The following is a 17,793-nucleotide window of genomic DNA, read 5'->3' as shown; positions in this document are numbered from 1 at the left end:
CTTGTATTTATCTAGTTTACAAGCCTGGTGTCTCCCCAACAAAAGACGTTTATTGCCCTTTCTGTCTTTTTTGATGACTGCCCCCTCTCAGTTCCTCCCCTCCCTGTTGCCCATCTGCAGTCTCCCAAATTGTCCCTCCTTTTGATAGTAAATGCCTATTTTCACTCTAATGATCCTAAATGAAAGAAATTAGGATTTCTTTTCTTTCTTTTTTTCTTTTTTTAAACGCTTAAGTTCTGGGGTACATGTGCAGAGCATGCAGGTTTGTTACATAGGTATACACTTGCCATGGTGGTTTGCTCACCTGATCATCTACATTAGGTATTTCTTCTAATGCTATCCCTCCCCTAACACAGCCCCCCACCCCCACCAGCAGGCCCCGGTGTATGATGTTCCCCTCCCTGTGTCCATGTGTTCTCATTGTTCAACACCTACTTATAAGTGGGAACGTGCAGTGTGTGATTTTCTGTTCTTGTGTCGGTTTGCTGAGAATGATGGTTTCCAGCTTCATCCATGTCCCTGCAAAGGACATGAACTCAGAAATTGGGATTTCTAAATGGAAAACTTCATATCATCTGAGGAAAATGAAATGGGCATCATTTAGGTGGCAGTGAGGACACTCCTCTGTCACTGGATCCTCTTACTTTGAACCTGAGTGACTATTCCCACCTGATTCTTTTCCTTCCCCCCATTCTTTTCCTCCCCAACATACATTTATTATCTCTTTCTTGCATTAGTGAATGGAATTCTTATTCTCTCATGTAGAGAACACCATCTTCCTACATCGTAAATAAAAGAGTAAAGACCACTGTATTGAGATGAGAATCAAGGGAAGAAAGCAACCCAAAGCTGGAAAAAATGAAATGAGAGTGCATTAGGAAATAGAATATTTTAAGTGTAGAAAAGCCATAATCTAAGCATCAGAATTCTAAATTTAGCTCTTGCTAATATGGAAAAAATGGGTGCTTTCTTCCAGTTGTTTATTTATTATTTTTTAACAGTTTGCTTACTGTGTTGGCATTGTATGTCTAAAGTTTTCAAAATGTTCAAATAAGAGGTGCTATATAATTATAAAGAATATATTTAATAATTTCAGAAATTTTTTATAGGGACATCTTCAACAGAATTAGATTCATCTCGGTTGCCCTCTCATTTATCAGAATATGAACGTGATACATTACTTGTTGAACCTGAGGTAAGATCTTTGATGACACTTAGTACAGGTTACAAAAGTTATATTATTTGTGTGCATATATATCTGACCATTACATTTTTACCAAATTTATGTATCTATGCTTTTTTTAATAGGAGGTAGTAGAAATGTCACATATGCCGGGAGACTTATTTAATTTATATCTGCACCAAAACTACATAGATTTCTTCATGGAAATTGATGATATTGTGAGAGCCAGTGAATTTCTAAGTTTTGCAGATATCCTCAGTGGTGACTGGAATGTAAGACCATTTGACTTACATGTTTATCAGTATTTCCTTAGAATTAAGAAAGTTTACTTTTATTCCTAATTGCCTGGCATTCTTCATAACTATGCTAAAGTTAATGTATCCAACTCAGTGTTTATAATGAAGCTTCAGTAGCAATTCTGATTTCGCTACTGATAATACAACACCAATTGTTTCTAAAGTTTGTGTGTGTGTGTGTGTGTGTGTGTGTGTGTGTGTGTGTGTGTAGGTGTGTGCATAGAGACAGGGTCTCACTGTGTTGCTCAGGCTGGTCTCAAATTCCTTGGCTCAGACAGTCCTCTTGCCTGAGCCCCTTAAAGTGCTGGGATTACAAGTGTGAGCTACCACCCCGGTCTCTAAAATTATTTTCTGGTTTTGTGGTTATGGTTTTTTGTTTTTTCAGAGGAAGCTGTAGCTATAGCTGTGTTACCCAGCCTGATCTTGAACTACTGGGTTTAGGGGAAACCTTTTGTCCCTGCCTTCCAAGTAGCTGGGAATACAGGCACACACCACCATTACCAAGTTATTTTCTTTTTCTTATATTTATTTTTTTTGAGACAGTATCTTACTTTTTTGCCCTGGCTGGAGTGTAGTGGTACAAACACGGCTCACTGCAACCTTGGCTTTCTGGGCCCAAGTGATCCTCCAACCTCAGGCACTCCCTCATCCAGTAGCTGGGACTATAGGCAAGCACCACTACGCCCCGCTAATTTCTTTTTTTTTTTTTTATAGACAGGGTTTTACTATATTACCCATGCTGGTCTCGAACTCCTGAGCTCAAGCGATCTACCTGCCCTGGCCTCTAAAGTGCTGAGATGACAGGCGTGAGCCACCACGCCTGATCCCAGCTCGTTTCCTGATTTTCAAATTAATGTATACTCAAAATTTGACAACCATTAAAAAGTAGATACAAGTGAAAGAACTGTACATGTTGCTACACTTTCTGCTAGTTTTTAAAATGTATTTCTTTTACATATTTGTAAGTATTTACTATAAAATTTACATTTTTTTCTTAACATCTTAACACTGCCCTTACCAGTACAACAGCCACCAACCACATGTAGCTATTGACACTTAAATTTAATTAAAAATTCGGTTTCTCAGTCATACTAGCCACATCTCCAGTGCTTGATAACTGCATGTGGCTGATGGCCGCTTTATTTAACAGCCCAGATACAAAACATTTCCATCATTACAGGAAGTTCTGTTGGACAACACTGTTTTGATATGTTAATATTTCTGTGTGTTATAAGTATTAAATTAAGGCCGGGCTCAGTAGGGCACACCTGTAAACCCAGCACTTACAGAGGCTGAGGCAGGCAGAACTCACTTGAGCTCATGAGTTCGAGACCAACCGGAGTAACATGACAAAACCCTGTCTCTATAAAAAAAATACCAAGAAAATTCCTTGGGCATAGGTGGTCCCAGCTACTCAGGAGGCGGAGGTGGGAGAATCACCTGAGCTCAAGAATTTGAGGTTATAGTGAGTTGCAATCGTGCCACTGTGCTCCAGACTGGGCAAGAGACCAGGACCCTGTCTTAGATAATAATACAAAATAATGAAAACACTGTAATTGAATTGTTTGTGACACAAAGGATAAATGCTTGAAATAATGGATACCCTATTTGCCTTGAGGTGATGATTATGCATTGTATGCCAGTGTCAAATTACCTCATGTACCTCATAAATACGTGCAGCTACTAGGTACCCAAACAAATTTTAAAAATTTTTTAAATGATAGTACAATGAATAGCTGCATATCCTTAACTTTTGTTTGCCAGTTGCATATTTTGCCACATTTTCTTGATCTCTCTATATATTTACACATTTGTTTTTGGCTAAATGATTGGAAAGTATTAATAGTTGGGAACATCATGACACTTAAGCATGCATAAGGACATTGTTCTAATACAACTGCCATAGCATTATTATACCTAAGAAAGTTAACATTAATCTAGCAATATATTGTCCCTATTCAGATTTTCTCATTTGCCTCAAAAATGTATTTGAAGTTGTTTCCCCCACCCCTGTCCAAGATCTAGTCAGGCTTTACACATTGTATTTGATTGATATGTCCCAGTGGAATTTGCTTTAAATAAGTTTGTAGTGCTGTTTTTTATAGGGCTGTAGTAATGTTGAAGAAAGTGAACACATAGAAACTAATTTGTGTATGTCAGGAATACCAGTAATGCTCTTTTATAAATCTATTTTCTTTCACATCTTTCTCATTTGTTAGACACGCTCTTTACTCAGGGAATATAGCACATCTGTAGCTACAAGAGGTGTGATACATTCCAACAAAGCCCGAGGATATGCTCATTGCCAAGGAGGAGGATCAAGTTTTCGACCCTTGCACAAACCCCAGTGGTTTCTAATAAGTAAAAAGGTAAAAAAAAAAAAAAAAGAATTGTATACTTTTAATATGTGAACTTTATGGTACATGAATTATAATTCAAAGCTGTTATTTCCTTTAAAACATAACAAAGGAAAAAATGTTTCATTTTTAACAAAATAGTTGCCAAAGTCCACAATTAGATTCTGAGTTTTTATAAAACATAGAAAGGTAACTCTTAAACGCTTGTACAATTTTTTAAAGGAAAAAAGACGATCAAAATTTGAATACATATAACATGTTTTATTTATTAGTTTTATTGGAATCAAAGCATAGTTATAATTTATTTTTTATTTGTTTTTTTAAATTAAGACAGAGTAACTCTGTCACCCAGGCCGGAGTGTAGTAGCTCACTGCAACGTCTGCTTCCTAGGTTCAAGCAATTCTTCCACCTCAGTCTCCCAAATAGCTGGGATTACAGGTGCGTGCCTCCACACCCAGCTCATTTTTTAATGTTTAGTAGAGACGGACAGAGTTTCACCATGTTGGCCAGGCTAGTCTTGAATTCCTGACCTCAAGTGATCCGCCCACCTCAGCCTCCCAAAGTACTGGGATTACAGGTGTCAGCCACTGCACCCAGCTGCGTATTTATATTTTAGTTTCAATTAAACATAAACTTTAGGGCCAGGCATGGTGGCTCACACCTGTAATCCCCGCAATTTGGAAGGCTGAGACAAGAAGAGCCCAAGTTTGAGACCAGCCTGGACAACTGGTCCAGTGAGATCCCATATCTACAAGAAAAAGAAAAACAAAATTAGAAATACTAGTTCAACCTGAAAATGTTGATTGGAAAACAGAAATCCCTAGTATATAAAATTTCAGTTAGACAGCAGGAATAAGTTTTAAGTTCAAGAGATATTTTGTATAACATGGTGACTATTAATAACAATGTGTCAGCCAAGCTCAGTGCTCAGGTCTGCAATCCCAGCACTTTGGGAGGTCGAGGCAGGTAGATCACGAGGCCAGGAGTTCAAAACCAGTCTGGCCAAGACAGTGAAACCCTGTCTCTACTAAAATACAAAAAAATTAGCTGGGCATGGTGGCGGGCACCTGTAATACCAGCTACTTGGGAGGCTGAGGCAGGAGAATTGCTTGAACCCAGGAGGTGGAGGTTGCAGTGAGCCGAGATCGTGCCACTGCACACTAGCCTGGGTGACAGAACAAGACTCCATCTTAAAATAAAATAAATAAAAACACTGTGTCATATATTTGAAAATCACTAAAACAGGAGATTTTAAGTGTTCTTACCACACACAAAAAATGTATGTATGGAAGGTAATGCATGTGTTAATTGGCTCCATTTAGCCATTCTACCGTATATACATATTTCAGAACATTATATTGTATACTATAAAAACATACAGAGCTTATTTGTCAATTTAAATTAATCAAAGAAAGGAGAAGAAATCTTGGCCCTGCCTCTGTCTGGAAAAGTTACTCACCTAATGTGCTCTTACTCTCCACAGCTAAAAATGTAGATAATTGAATTATTTAGAGGTAAAATATGGGTGGCCCACAAGTTGAAAACAAAATACACAACAGAGCTTTCAAAATGAATTGCCAGTCTTTAAAAATTGGAATGATTTTAAATGATTAAAAGTCAGATATTAGTTTCTAGCTTCAGAATTTCTGGATTCTCTGGGGGGAAAAAAAGGCCAGACACAGTGGCTCACACCTATAATCCAAGCACTTTGGAAAGCTGAGATGGAAGGATCACGTGAACCCAGGAGTTTGAGACCAGCCTGGGCAACATGGTGAAACCCCATCTCTATAAAAAGCATTTAAAAAATTATCTGGGTGTGGTGGCACACACCAGGAATTTGAGACCAGCCTGGGCAGCATAATGAGATCCCAAATCTACAAGAAAAAGAAAAAAAAATTTTTTTTTGTTTTTCCCACCTAGTCCCAGCTACTTGGGAGGCTGACATGGGAGGATTGCTTAAGCCTGGGAGACAGAGGTTGCAGTGAACAATGTTTTGCCACTGCACTCCAGCCTGGGCAACATAGTGAACCGCCTGGAATGCAGTGGCGCGATCTCAGCTCACTGCAACCTCTACCTCCAAGGTTCAAGCGATTCTCTTGTCTCAGCCTCCCAAGTAGCTGGGATTACAAGCGTGTGCCACCACGCCTGGCTAATTTTTGTATTTTTAGTAGAGATAGGGTTTCACCATGTTGGCTAGGCTGGTCTAGAACTCCTAACCTCCAGTGATCTGCCCGTTTGTGGCTGAATCTTTAAAAAGCCACTGAATCTTCAAAAAATAAAGGGAGGTGAAGCAACACTGGCTCATATTTCTGCATAGCAGCAATCACCTCACCATGTAGCATCTGCCCCTTTGAGATGAGAGTAGTAGGCACCACTGTCCCCAGCTGGTTCATTCACTTATATTGCCTGCTTGACTTCTTTAATATCTGAATTCACGACCCCTGGACTGGGTCATCTCTGAGTTGTCTTCCAGTCCTAAAATCATACAGCTGAAAAATCACCCTGTAGTGTATTACCTAGGACATTTTTTCCAACAGATTTATTGGAAAATGTAATGACTTTTAAGCAGTTTGTATCTCACTGACTTGCTTTGTCTTTTATAGCACATATATTAATTTTACATGGTAGCTACATATGAGTTATCTACGACTGTTAGCTTCTTGAAGGCAGGGATTATGCTTCTCTCTTCCTCTGCCTAACATTGTGTATACTAAAGAAAATAAATTATTTCATTGAAAAATAGTACTTTTATGTAATTTGTGATGTGTGTGTGCTCATAAACAGAATTCGTTTGATTTTTAAATTTGTTTTTCTTATACATTCAATGTCTTTTAAAAATTCTTGTTATATCAAATGTGAAATAGTTGTGTAGGTGAAATACTTTACTAAACAATGCTAGGACGACTGTAAAGGACTACTTAAATAAGCTCTTAAAAGTATCTTTGTGATATATAAACCCATAACTTAATAAAAACGTATTATGTAAGTTTATGTAATAAACTTAGTCTGTCTAGGAATACATATTTTTAATTTCATTTTTCCTTTATCTTTTTTTCCTTTTCCATACAGTATCGGGAAAATTGCCTGGCAGCAAAAGCACTTTTTCCTGACTTCTGCCTACCAGCTTTATGCCTACAAACTCAGCTGTTGCCATACCTTGCTCTACTAACCATTCCAATGAGAAATCAAGGTAATAACATAGGTTTTTCTTTTCTTTTAAGAAGTAGGGTTTTATAGCAGTATCTTTTTGTGGGCCAACTTATTGTTATATACAGTGAGATGTGTTGTTTTATTTCTTGATCCAGATACTTATAAATCCTTTATTATTATTTTTTTTTAAATATCAAACAGACCAGGCACAGTGGCTCATGCCTGTAATCCCAGCACTTTGGGAGGCCAAGACAGGCAGATCACTGGAGGTTAGGAGTTCTAGACCAGCCTAGCCAACATGGTGAAACCCTATCTCTACTAAAAATACAAAAATTAGCCAGGCATGGTGGCACGCGCTAATAATCCCAGCTACTTGGGAGGCTGAGGCAGGAGAATCGCTTGAACCTGGGAGTTAGAGGTTGCAGTGAGCTGAGATCGCGCTATTGCATTCCAGGCGGGGTGACAAAGTGAGATCTGTTTTTTAAAAAAAGCATCAAACAATATAGAAGTATATAAAGTAAAAATTGAAAGTACTTCCCCTGCAACCACAGGTTGTTTTGACAGATTGATATAAATTCTTCCAGATACTCTTCTGTGAATGTAGAAACATGTAGAATGAGACAAACTTTAATTTGCTTATGTCACTTACCATGGATAGCCTTTCATCTTTTATGAGTTAATGTCAAAGCAGCAATGCTAAAGTATATTGAAATCTAACTCATTTTTTTCAGAATTTTTAATAATTTTATTTAACCTTATGATGGATATTTTGATTTCAGTATTACAAAAATGCCTATTAATAGTATATTTTCATGTTATGAAATTATAATGCTACAAACATTACTATGCCTGTGGTAGTATACACCTGCACAAGTTTAGAAAATGTTGTGCATTCTTAGGCAAAAATGGGATAACTTTTGGGCAGTGGTCATGATTAATCTGTTGATCAGAATCGAGAGATTTCTGTTCTTCTTGCTAATTGTTTTAAGATTACACTAGTTTTTAAACTTTTTTTCTTTTTGCCCAGGCTGGAGTGCAGTGGCATGATCTAGGCTCACTGCAACCTCTACCTCCCGGGTTCAAGCAATTCTCCTGTCTCAGCCTCTGAAGTAGCTCGGATTATAGGCATGCGCCACCATACCCGGCTAATTATTTTTGTATTTTTAGTAGAGGGGTTTCACCATGTTGGCCAGGCTGGTCTTGAACTCCTGGCTTCAAGTGATCCGCCCACCTCAGACTCCCAAAGTGCTAGAATTACAGGTGTGAGCCACCATGCCCAGCCACTAGTTTTTAAACTTTATTTTGAAATTATTTTAAACGTAAAGATGCAAGAATAGTACAAAAGAATTTTTGTATATCCTTCATTAAGTTTCCTCATTGTTACATTTTTACCATATTTGCCTAATTATATTCTCTGTCAATATAAGCACGCACATATATGTATTTTGCTGAACCAGTTTTGAGTAAATTGCAGGCGTGATATCACATTATTCTTAAAAACTTAAGTCTACACTTACTAAAAACAAGAACATTTTCCTGCCTAACCACAGTATGCACATCAAGTCAGGAAATTAACATGAATACCATTTATTTTATAGTCCCCAAATTTTGCCATTTGTCCTAATATCCTTTTATTTAAAAAAAAAAAAAAAAAAAAAAAAACTAATAGAGACAGAGTATCACTATGTTGGCCAGGTTGGTCTTGAACTCCTGGTCTCAAGCAGTCCTCTCACTTCAGCCTCCCAAAGTGCTAGGATTATAGGCATGGGCTACGGCACCCAGCCCTAATAATATCCTTTGTAAAAATGACAACTCGTTCCCCATTTCTTTTCCAGAATCCAATGAAAGATAACCTGATGCATTTAGTGATATAATTTTTATGTCTTTTTCACCTCCCTTGACCTGGAACAGTTTTTTAGTCTTTCTTTGTCTATGACATTTTAAAGGCATATAGGACAGTTACTATGTATATTATCCCTCAATTTGAGTTTGATGATTCCTCATTATTGAATTCAGGATATGTATTTTTTTTTTCCCCCAGAAATACCACAGAAGTAATCTTAAAAAGAATTGGCAAGAAAGGGAAAGATATCTGTATTCTTACCAACAGATAATTATGTCCACTGCATATAGGTTTATCTTATTTTTGCCTATGAGTACCCAACATTTTAAACACTTTTTAAGTATCAATACTCACAAAAGCTATAAGATAAAACTATTCATTGTATTAAAGTAGATATTTACTCTTTAATCCTTTCTTCTGATAACTGATAAGGTCAACTCCGTCTTTAAAATTAGGGGGCTGAGTGCAGTGACTCATGCCTGTAATCCCAGCACTTTGAAGGGCTGAAGCAGGCAGATCACCTGAGGTCGGGAGTTCAAGACCAGCATGACCAACATAGAGAAACACTGTCTCTAGTAAAAGTACAAAATTAGCCAGGCATGATGGTGCATGCCTGTAATCCCAGCTACTCAGAGGTTGAGGCAGGAGAATCGCTTGAGCACGGAAGGCAATGAGCTGAGATTGTGCCATTGCACTCCAGCGTAGGCAACAGTAGTGAAACTCTCAGGGAAAAAAAAACATTCTGGGCCAGGCGTGGCAGCTCATGCCTATAATCCCAGCACTTTGGGCAGCCAAGGTGGGGAGATTGCCTGAGCCCAGGAGCTCGAGACCAACCTAGGCAACGCAGTGTTACCTTGCCTCTACAAAAATATTTAAAAATTGGGCTGGGCACGGTGGCTCACACCTGTAATCCCAGCACTTTGGGAGGCCGAGGCGGGTGGATCACCTGAGGTCAGGAGTTCAAGACCAGTCTGGCCATCATGGTGAAACCCCATCTTATAAAAAAAAATAATAAAATAAAATAAAATAAAAAATATTTAAAAATTATCTGGGTGTGGTGACTTGCACCTGTAATCCTGGCTACTCAGGAGGCTGAGGCAGGAGAATCACTTGAACCCGGGAAGCGGAGATTGCAGTGAGCAGAGATTATATCATTGCACTGCAGCCTGGGCAACAAGAGTGAAACTCCATCTTAAAAAAAAAAAAAAAAAAAAGATAAAATTAGCTGGGTGTAGTGGCTCACACCTGTAGTCCCAGCTACTCAGGAGGCTGAGGTGGGAGAATTGCATGAACCTGGGAAGGGAAGGTTGCAGTGAGCAGAGATCACACCACTGTATTCCAGCCTGGGCGACAGAGTGAGATGCCGTCTCAAAAGGCAACGGACCGGTTAGACATTTCTTAAAAGAAGACATACAGATGGCCAGTGTATGTGAAAGACATACAGATGGCCAAGGGATAGAAAAACTGCTTAACATTAAGGCTTAACACTAATGATTAGGGAATTGCACACTAAAACCACAATGAGCTACCACATTACACCAGTTAGAATGGCCATTATCAAAAAGACAAATGATAACAAGTGTTGGTCAGGATGTGGAAAAAAGGAATCCTCACAAAGTTAGTAAGAATGTAAATTAGTACAGCTGTTTTGAGGAACAGTATGGAGATTCCTTTAAAAACTAAAAATAGAACTACCATATGATCCAGCATCCCCACTACGGATATATATCCAAAGAATATGAAGTCAAGGCCAGGCATTGTGGCTCATGCCTGTAATCCCAGCACTTTGGGAGGCCAAGGCAGGTGGATCACTTGAGGTCAAGAGTTCAAGACTAGCCTGGCAAACATAGTGAAACCCCCTCTCTACCAAAAATATAAAAAATTAGCCAAGTGTGGTGGTGCAGTTTACTTCTGTAATCCCAGATACTCAGGAGGCTGAGGCCGGAGAATTTGCTTGAAACCGGGAGGTGGAGGTTACAGTGAGCTGAGATCGTGCCACTGCACTCCAGAGTGAGACTCCATCTCAAATATACATATACATATACATATATATATATATGAAGTCAATATGTTGAAGAGATATCTTCCCTCCCTCCCATGCTTTATTGCCACATTATCCACAATAACCAAGATATGGAATCAGTCTAATTGTCCATTGGATGAAGAAAATATTGGTATATATACACAATGGAGTACTATTGAGCCATATAAAAGAACAAAATCTTTTCCTTTGCAACAACATGGATGAACCTGGAAGAACTTATTTGAAATGAAATAAGCCAGGCACAGAAAGACAAATATTTCATGTTCTCACTCATATAGAAGCTAAAAAAGTTCATCTCAGCCAGGCAAGGTGGCTCACACCTGTAATCCCGGCACTTTGGTAGGCTGAGGTGGGTGGATCACCTGAGGTTGGGAGTTCAAGACCAGCCTGACCAACATAGAGAAACCCCGTCTCTACTAAAAATACAAAAAATTAGCCAAGCGTGGTGGCACATTCCTGTAATCCCAGCTACTCTGGAGACTGAGGCAGGAGAATTGCTTGAATCAAGGAGGTGGAGGTTGCTGTGAGCCGATATCACGCCATTGCATTCCGGCCTGGGCAACAACAGCGAAACTCCGTCTCAAAAAAAAAGGTGATCTCGTAGTAGAGCATAGAATGGGATTACCATGGGCTTGGGTGATAGGAAAGATGTTGGTCAAAGAATACAAAATTTTGTTACGTAGGAGGAATAAGTTCAAGAGTTCTGCTTTACAACATGATGGCTATAGTTAATAGTGTATATTTTGTTGTTGTGGTTTTGTTTCTTTTTTTGAGACAGGGTATCACTCTTGTCACACAGGCTGAACTGTGGTGGTGCGATCCTGGCCCACTGCAGCCTAAATATCCTTGGCTCAAGTGATCCTCCCACCTCAGCTTCCTGAGTAGCTGGTAACCACAGGTGTGCACCACCACACTCAGCTAATTTTTGTATTTTTTTTGTAAAGTTGGGGTTTTGCCATGTTGCATAGGCTGGTCTTGAACCCCTGGGTTCAAGCGATCCTCCCCACTCAGCCTCCCAAAGTGTTGGGACTACAGGTGTGAGCCACCACACCTAACCAATATATTGTATTTTTTTTTTAATCAAAAACTTTTGAGAATATTCCAAGTAACATATATTGTATTCATGAAAAATGCTAGGAGAGTAAATGTTAAATGTCTTCCCCACAAAAATAACTCTGTGAGGCAATACATTTGTTAATTAGCTACAGTTAGTCACTCTACAATGTATATATTTTTTAAAATGTTGCCCACAATAAATATATACAATTTTGTTAATTAAAATAATTCTGATTGTATTGTGTAATAGATTTTTTTTTTTTTTTTTTTTTTGAGATGGAGTCTTGCTCTGTCTCCCAGGCTGGAGTGCAGTGGCGCTATCTCAGCTCACTGCAGCCTCCACTTCCCAGGTTCAAGCAATTCTACCTCAGCCTCCTGAATAGCTAGGATTATAGGCACACACCACCACACCCAGCTAATTTTTGTATTTTTAGTAAAGTTGGCTTTTACTATGCTGGCCAGGCTGGTCTCCAACTCCTGACCTCAGGTGATCTGCCTGCCTTGGCCTGTGTAGTAGATTTTTTAAAAGGTAAGTATCCAAGAGCCCTCATAGTGTTAGACTTACGAATTTTAAAAGGTTTATAAAAATTAGTAAAAGTAAGATGTTTTGGTTTTTCTTATTACTTCTATATTTTCTCTATATTTTGATCACATATTCTCTGTCAATCTATGTCCAAGATGTTTTTTTGTTTTTGTTTTTGAGACAGTCTTGCTCTGTTGCCTAGGCTAGAGTGCAGTGGCACAATGTCCGCCTTCCAGGTTCAAGCAATTCTCTTGCCTCAGCTTCTTGAGTAGCTGGGATTATAGGCACGTGCCACCACACCTGGCTACTTTTTGTATTTTTAGTAGAGATGGAGTTTCGCCATGTTGGCTAGGCTGGTCTCGAACTTGTGACCTCAGGTAATCCACCTGCCTCAGCCTCCCAAAGTGCTGGGATTATAGGTGTGAGCCACTGTGCCTGGCCTGTGTCCAAGTTTGATAATACTCCTGGTTAAAATCTAGTGTTGAGCCCCTTTAGTGAATTTTTCATTTTAGTTGTACTTTTTGACAGAATTTTCACTTGGTTCTTTTTATAATTTTTGTCTTTTTATTGATGTTCTTTTTCATGAGACATTGTCATTACGGCTTTCTTTACTACTTTAAGCATGATTTCCTTTTCTACTTTGAAAATATTTATAATGGCTTATCTGAAGTCTTTTTCTGTTAAATTTAATGTCTGAGCCCTCTCAAAGGCAATTTCTTTTGCCCACCTTTTTCTTATGGGTGCGTCACACTTTCCTGTTTCTTTACATGTCATACCTTTTTGTTGAAAATGAGATATTTTAGGGACTATATTGTAGCAATTTTGGAGAAGTTTATCCTCCTCCTCTGGGGCTTGTTTTTATTGTTATGTGCTTGTTTGTTTAGTGACTTGGCTAAACGCATGTAATGAAGTCTGTCTTTTGCAATATGAAGCTTTTCTTCCTCCTCAGAGAGCTCAGCCTTGGCTGTGCCCATAGTTAACTTGGGATGATGGTGGTTTTAGCAGAGCTCACTTTGTCTCTTTCCCTGATATCTCTGTATAGCTCTCTGCTTCCTTTGATATCACACTGTTGGCTCCCCTAATTACTTTATTTATTTATGGAAAGGGTCTCGCTCTGTCACTCAGACTGGAGTGCAGTGGCACGATGGCTCACTGCAACCTCCGCCCCCTGGGCTCAAGCAATTCTTACGCCTCAGCCTCCTGAGTAGCTGGAACGACAGGCGTGTGCCACCATGCCCAGCTAATTTTTATATTTTTAGTAGAGGTGGTGTTTCACCATGTTAGCCAAGCTGATTCTGAACTCCTGACCTCAGGTGATCCACCCACCTTGGCCTCCCAAAGTGTTGGTATTGCAGGGGTGAGCCACTGTGCCTGGCTACTCCCTAACTACTATCTGATTGCTCTGTTTTCAGCAGTGCTTTAGGACAAAAATTTCTCCACAGTCTGATCCAGTTTAATTTGGGCAGGTATAGACTTTCAAGCCAGTCTCTGAGGGTTGTTCTGAAACCAGAAGGGCTGTTTTTAGTTATCTCTTTCACTGGTTCTTTCTTATGAAGTAGTTGGCTTATGTTTAGCTTGTTCTTAATTGAGAGAAGCTGGTTTCAGGGGTGCCCTTTAGGCTTGAACTTCCCCACACTATGTTTCAAATAAAGTCAGTTCCTTTGGGGAAAGCTTCAGGACTCTCTCTTCCTAGGGACTGCCTCTCCTCTAGGCAAAATCTCTAAGCCACTATTCTGGGTGGGTTCCCAGCTGCAGAGGTAGCCTCTAATTATTTTGTCTTGCCTCTCCCAATATGGACCCTCTGCTATGTAACAAGCTGGGGTAAGGGAGACTGCACTTGGGACAGGGGGCAGTGCCTTTGGATTAGAACCTCTTATCTTATGAGTAGGGCTGGGTGGAGAAAGGAAGCCCCAGACACCCTGCTGCACCCAAGTAGGAAGGAGTCCTTAGTTCTTGGCTGCACCCACCTGGAATGAAATTTTCATCAAGCTGAGCCCTCTCAGTTCAGGGTTGGGAATGCAAGGGAGGAAATAGTGGTGCAAATGCCTGAGATTCTCTGTGTTTGATTTTCTTGAATAAATATTTCCTCATTTCCCAGAGACTTTAAATGATTGATTTTGAAAAGTTTTCACCAATTTTCCTTATCTCTGGGAGTGGGTACACAAGAGCTTATGCTGTCATCCTGGAAGTCTACTATGGTCATTTTTTTTCTTTTTGAATTTTTAATTATGGTAAAGTATACAGAACATAAAGTTTATCATCTTAACCATTTTCAGTTCTACAGTGCAGTAGTCTTAAGTATATACACCTTGTTCTGCAACCAGTTTCCAAAACTTTTGCTTCTTGTAAAACTGAAATTCTATAACTCTTAGCATTAACTCCCCATTTTCCCTTCCCCCTGGCAGCCACCATTCTACTTTCTTTCTCTATGAATTTATGACTCTAGATACTTTATGTAAGTGGAATCATACAATATTTGTTGTTTTGTGACTGGTTTATTTCACTTAGAATGATGTCATCGAAGTTCATTTGTGTTACAGCATGTGTCAGAATTACCTTCCTTTTTAAAGCTGAGTAATATTCCATTAGATGTATATACCACATTTGGTTATCCATTTATTGATGGACACTTGAGTTGCTTCTACTCTTTGATTATTAATACTGATATGAACATGGGCATACAAATACCTTTTTGAGACTCTGCTTTTAATTCTTTTGGGTATATACACAGAAGTGGAATTGTTAAATCATATAATAATTCTATTTTTAATTTTTTAAGGACCCACTCTATTGTTTTCCACAGCAGTTACATCATTTTACATTCCCATGAGCAATGTACAAGGGTTCCAGTTTCTCCACATCCTTACCCACACTTTTTGTTTTCTGGTTTTTGATAACAGTCATCCTAATGGATGTGAATCGGTTTCACACTATGGCTTGGATTTGCATTTCTCTAAAGATTAGTGATGTTCAGCATCTGTTCATGTACTTATTGGTCATTTGTATATTTGCTTTGGAAAATTGTTTACAACTTTTAAAAAATCTGTTTCAGCTCAGATTTCTTTTATCCAAGATATTGGAAGGCTCCCTCTAAAGCGACACTTTGGAAGGTAAGCTGATCATCTCAATTTTTAAAAAGCTAATAATGAAACGTCTACTGACTATGTTCAGTATGAATCAATAAGTGTTACCTGTAACATCCAAGAAAGAAATACTGTACCTAGTAATTTATAAACATAATCATATTGTAGACCCCTCCTTTTCTTAAACAGCATATTATATTTAAGAAAAGGAAGGGTCTACAATACAATTGCAGACCCTTCCTACAGCACCAACTCCCAATGGACTATACCAGACTAAATGGAATCATGGAATCACAAAGGCAGAGGAATCTTTAAAATCCTCCAGTTCAACAAATCTAGAAATCCCTTTCCAGCTTTCCGGTTGAGAGATATTCTTAGCCTATGCTTGAAGACCTGCAGTGACTAGGAACTGCCTTAGAAAGTAGCAGTGTCTTCTATAATTTTTTATTTTAGAAAATTTAGAACATCAAAATAAAGAGATGTCTATATATATGCTGTTCATTTTATTGAAAATAGCATCTATGCCATTATCAGTGATTAATACAAAACCTATATTTCAGTTTGACTTAGCTTATTTGTAAAATCGAATTAAGCACTCAGGAATTATTTAAAGATTTAAAAATTCTGTCTGGGCGTGGTCACATCTGTAGTTCCAGCACACTGGGAGGCCGAGGTGGGTGGATCACCTGAGGTCAGGAGTTTGAGACCAGCCTGGCCAACATGGTGAAACCTGTCTCTACTAAAAATACAAAAAATTAGCTCGGCATGGTGGTACATGCCTGTAATCCCAGCCATTCAGGAGGCTGAGTCAGGAGAATCACTTGAACCCGGGAGGTGGAGGTTGCAGTGAACCAAGATCTCACTGTTGTACTCCAATCTGGGCAACAAGAGCAAAACTCCATCAAAAAAGAAAAAAAGACTTAAAAAATCTTGCTTACTGGATGCATGGACAAAAGTGAGTGATAGAAATGGCACCTCTGACTCCTCCTGACTTTTCTTTTATTTCTAGTCCCAAATGGAAAACTCTTGTGGTATGAGCTTTTTCCCCCTACCCTCAAAGATTCATTAAGGCCTTTGTAGTGTTAATGGTTTTTTCTGGATACTGGCTTATCTGTGCAGAGCCCATCTTTCCTATCACAGAAAGACCATGATGGCTGGGATCTTGAAGCATCATGCCTCTGGGGTGTCATCAGGGCTTATACATTTTATAAACATTGCTTTTCTTCCCACATCCCTCTGAATGAAAGCAGGACCAGGTGTCTCTGATGGCACCTTTCCTCCATCCTCCCGGATCTTGAAGCGTCATCCCACTGGGATGTGATCAGGGCTTATACATTTTATAAACATTGCTTTTCTTCCCACAACCCTCTGAATGAAAAGCAGGACCAGGTCTCTCTGATGGCTCCCACCCTCCCAAGATTATGGCATCAAAATAGAGACAAGTATCTTCTATTGTCTTTTTTCTCCTGAGATGTATTGGGTTGCACCAACCTAAATTGAATGAGAGTCTTCACTGTTTTACTATTGGTTCAGCTATTTATTTGATGTGGCTTGAGAGACAGATTTCAGTGCCATGTATTAAAATGACTGGTACTATTATCTTTTACTTATGTTGACCATATTTAAAATCCATATGTTTAGTACTATTTAGTATTGAATATTAATACTTAATATTTAATAGATGTTTAATTTCCTGTGATTCAACTTATATATTATTTTTGCCCATTTAGCTTCTTTTCAGCTTTCACTGTCACAGTCTTATAGATAAATCATCATGTACTTCAAATACTATTTACTTAAGATGAATTCCTAGAAATGAAATTGCTGGATCAGTAGGTATATTACCTTTTGAGGCTTTTCCTCTGTATTGCCAAATTGTTTGCAAGAATATTTTGCCAATTTTATAGCCACTTACAGTGTATCAGTATGTTCTTTTCTATTAACCCTTGCCACCACTGGGTTCTAAAAGTATCTTTGACATTTTAGAAAATTATAGTAGTAGGCCAGGAGGTCAGGAGTTCGAGATCAGCCTGACCAACATGGTAAAACCCATCTCTACTAAAAATACGAAAATTAGCTGGATGTGTTGGTTCATGCCTGTAATCCCAGCTACTCTGGAGGCTGAAGCGGGAAAATCACTTGAACCTGGGAAACTGAGGTTGCAGTGAGCCAAGATCCATGCCACTGCCCTGTAGCCTTGGCAACAGAGTAAGATTGTCTCAAAAAAAAAAAAAAAAAAAAAAAAAAAAAAAAAAAA

At 38.8% G+C, this 17,793-nt stretch overlaps 1 protein-coding gene across 8 annotated transcripts in view; it reads left to right on the top strand.

Moving 5' to 3' along the window:
• The window catches only part of RAD17 (RAD17 checkpoint clamp loader component), a 44,239-nt gene that overhangs the window by 24,738 nt on the left and 1,708 nt on the right, over positions 1-17,793 (top strand). For 7 of the 8 annotated variants that reach the window (XM_032279006.1, XM_032279017.1, XM_032278988.1 and 4 more), the window contains 5 exons: positions 1,110-1,195; positions 1,309-1,455; positions 3,699-3,848; positions 6,907-7,027; positions 15,506-15,563. In XM_032279006.1, the coding sequence (XP_032134897.1) occupies positions 1,110-1,195; positions 1,309-1,455; positions 3,699-3,848; positions 6,907-7,027; positions 15,506-15,563 (562 nt within the window). Of the gene's footprint in view, positions 1-1,109; positions 1,196-1,308; positions 1,456-3,698; positions 3,849-6,906; positions 7,028-9,028; positions 9,321-15,505; positions 15,564-17,793 lie in introns of those variants that run through there. The other variant, XM_032279034.1, reaches the window with a different exon arrangement.

This window comes from Sapajus apella, unplaced genomic scaffold (assembly GCF_009761245.1).
Source record: "Sapajus apella isolate SASKATOON/1434 unplaced genomic scaffold, GSC_monkey_1.0 scaffold1, whole genome shotgun sequence".
NCBI classification, from domain to species: Eukaryota; Metazoa; Chordata; class Mammalia; order Primates; family Cebidae; genus Sapajus; species Sapajus apella.
The sequence above is the reverse complement of the archived record's forward strand: the minus strand, read 5'-3'. Positions and strand labels throughout refer to the sequence as shown.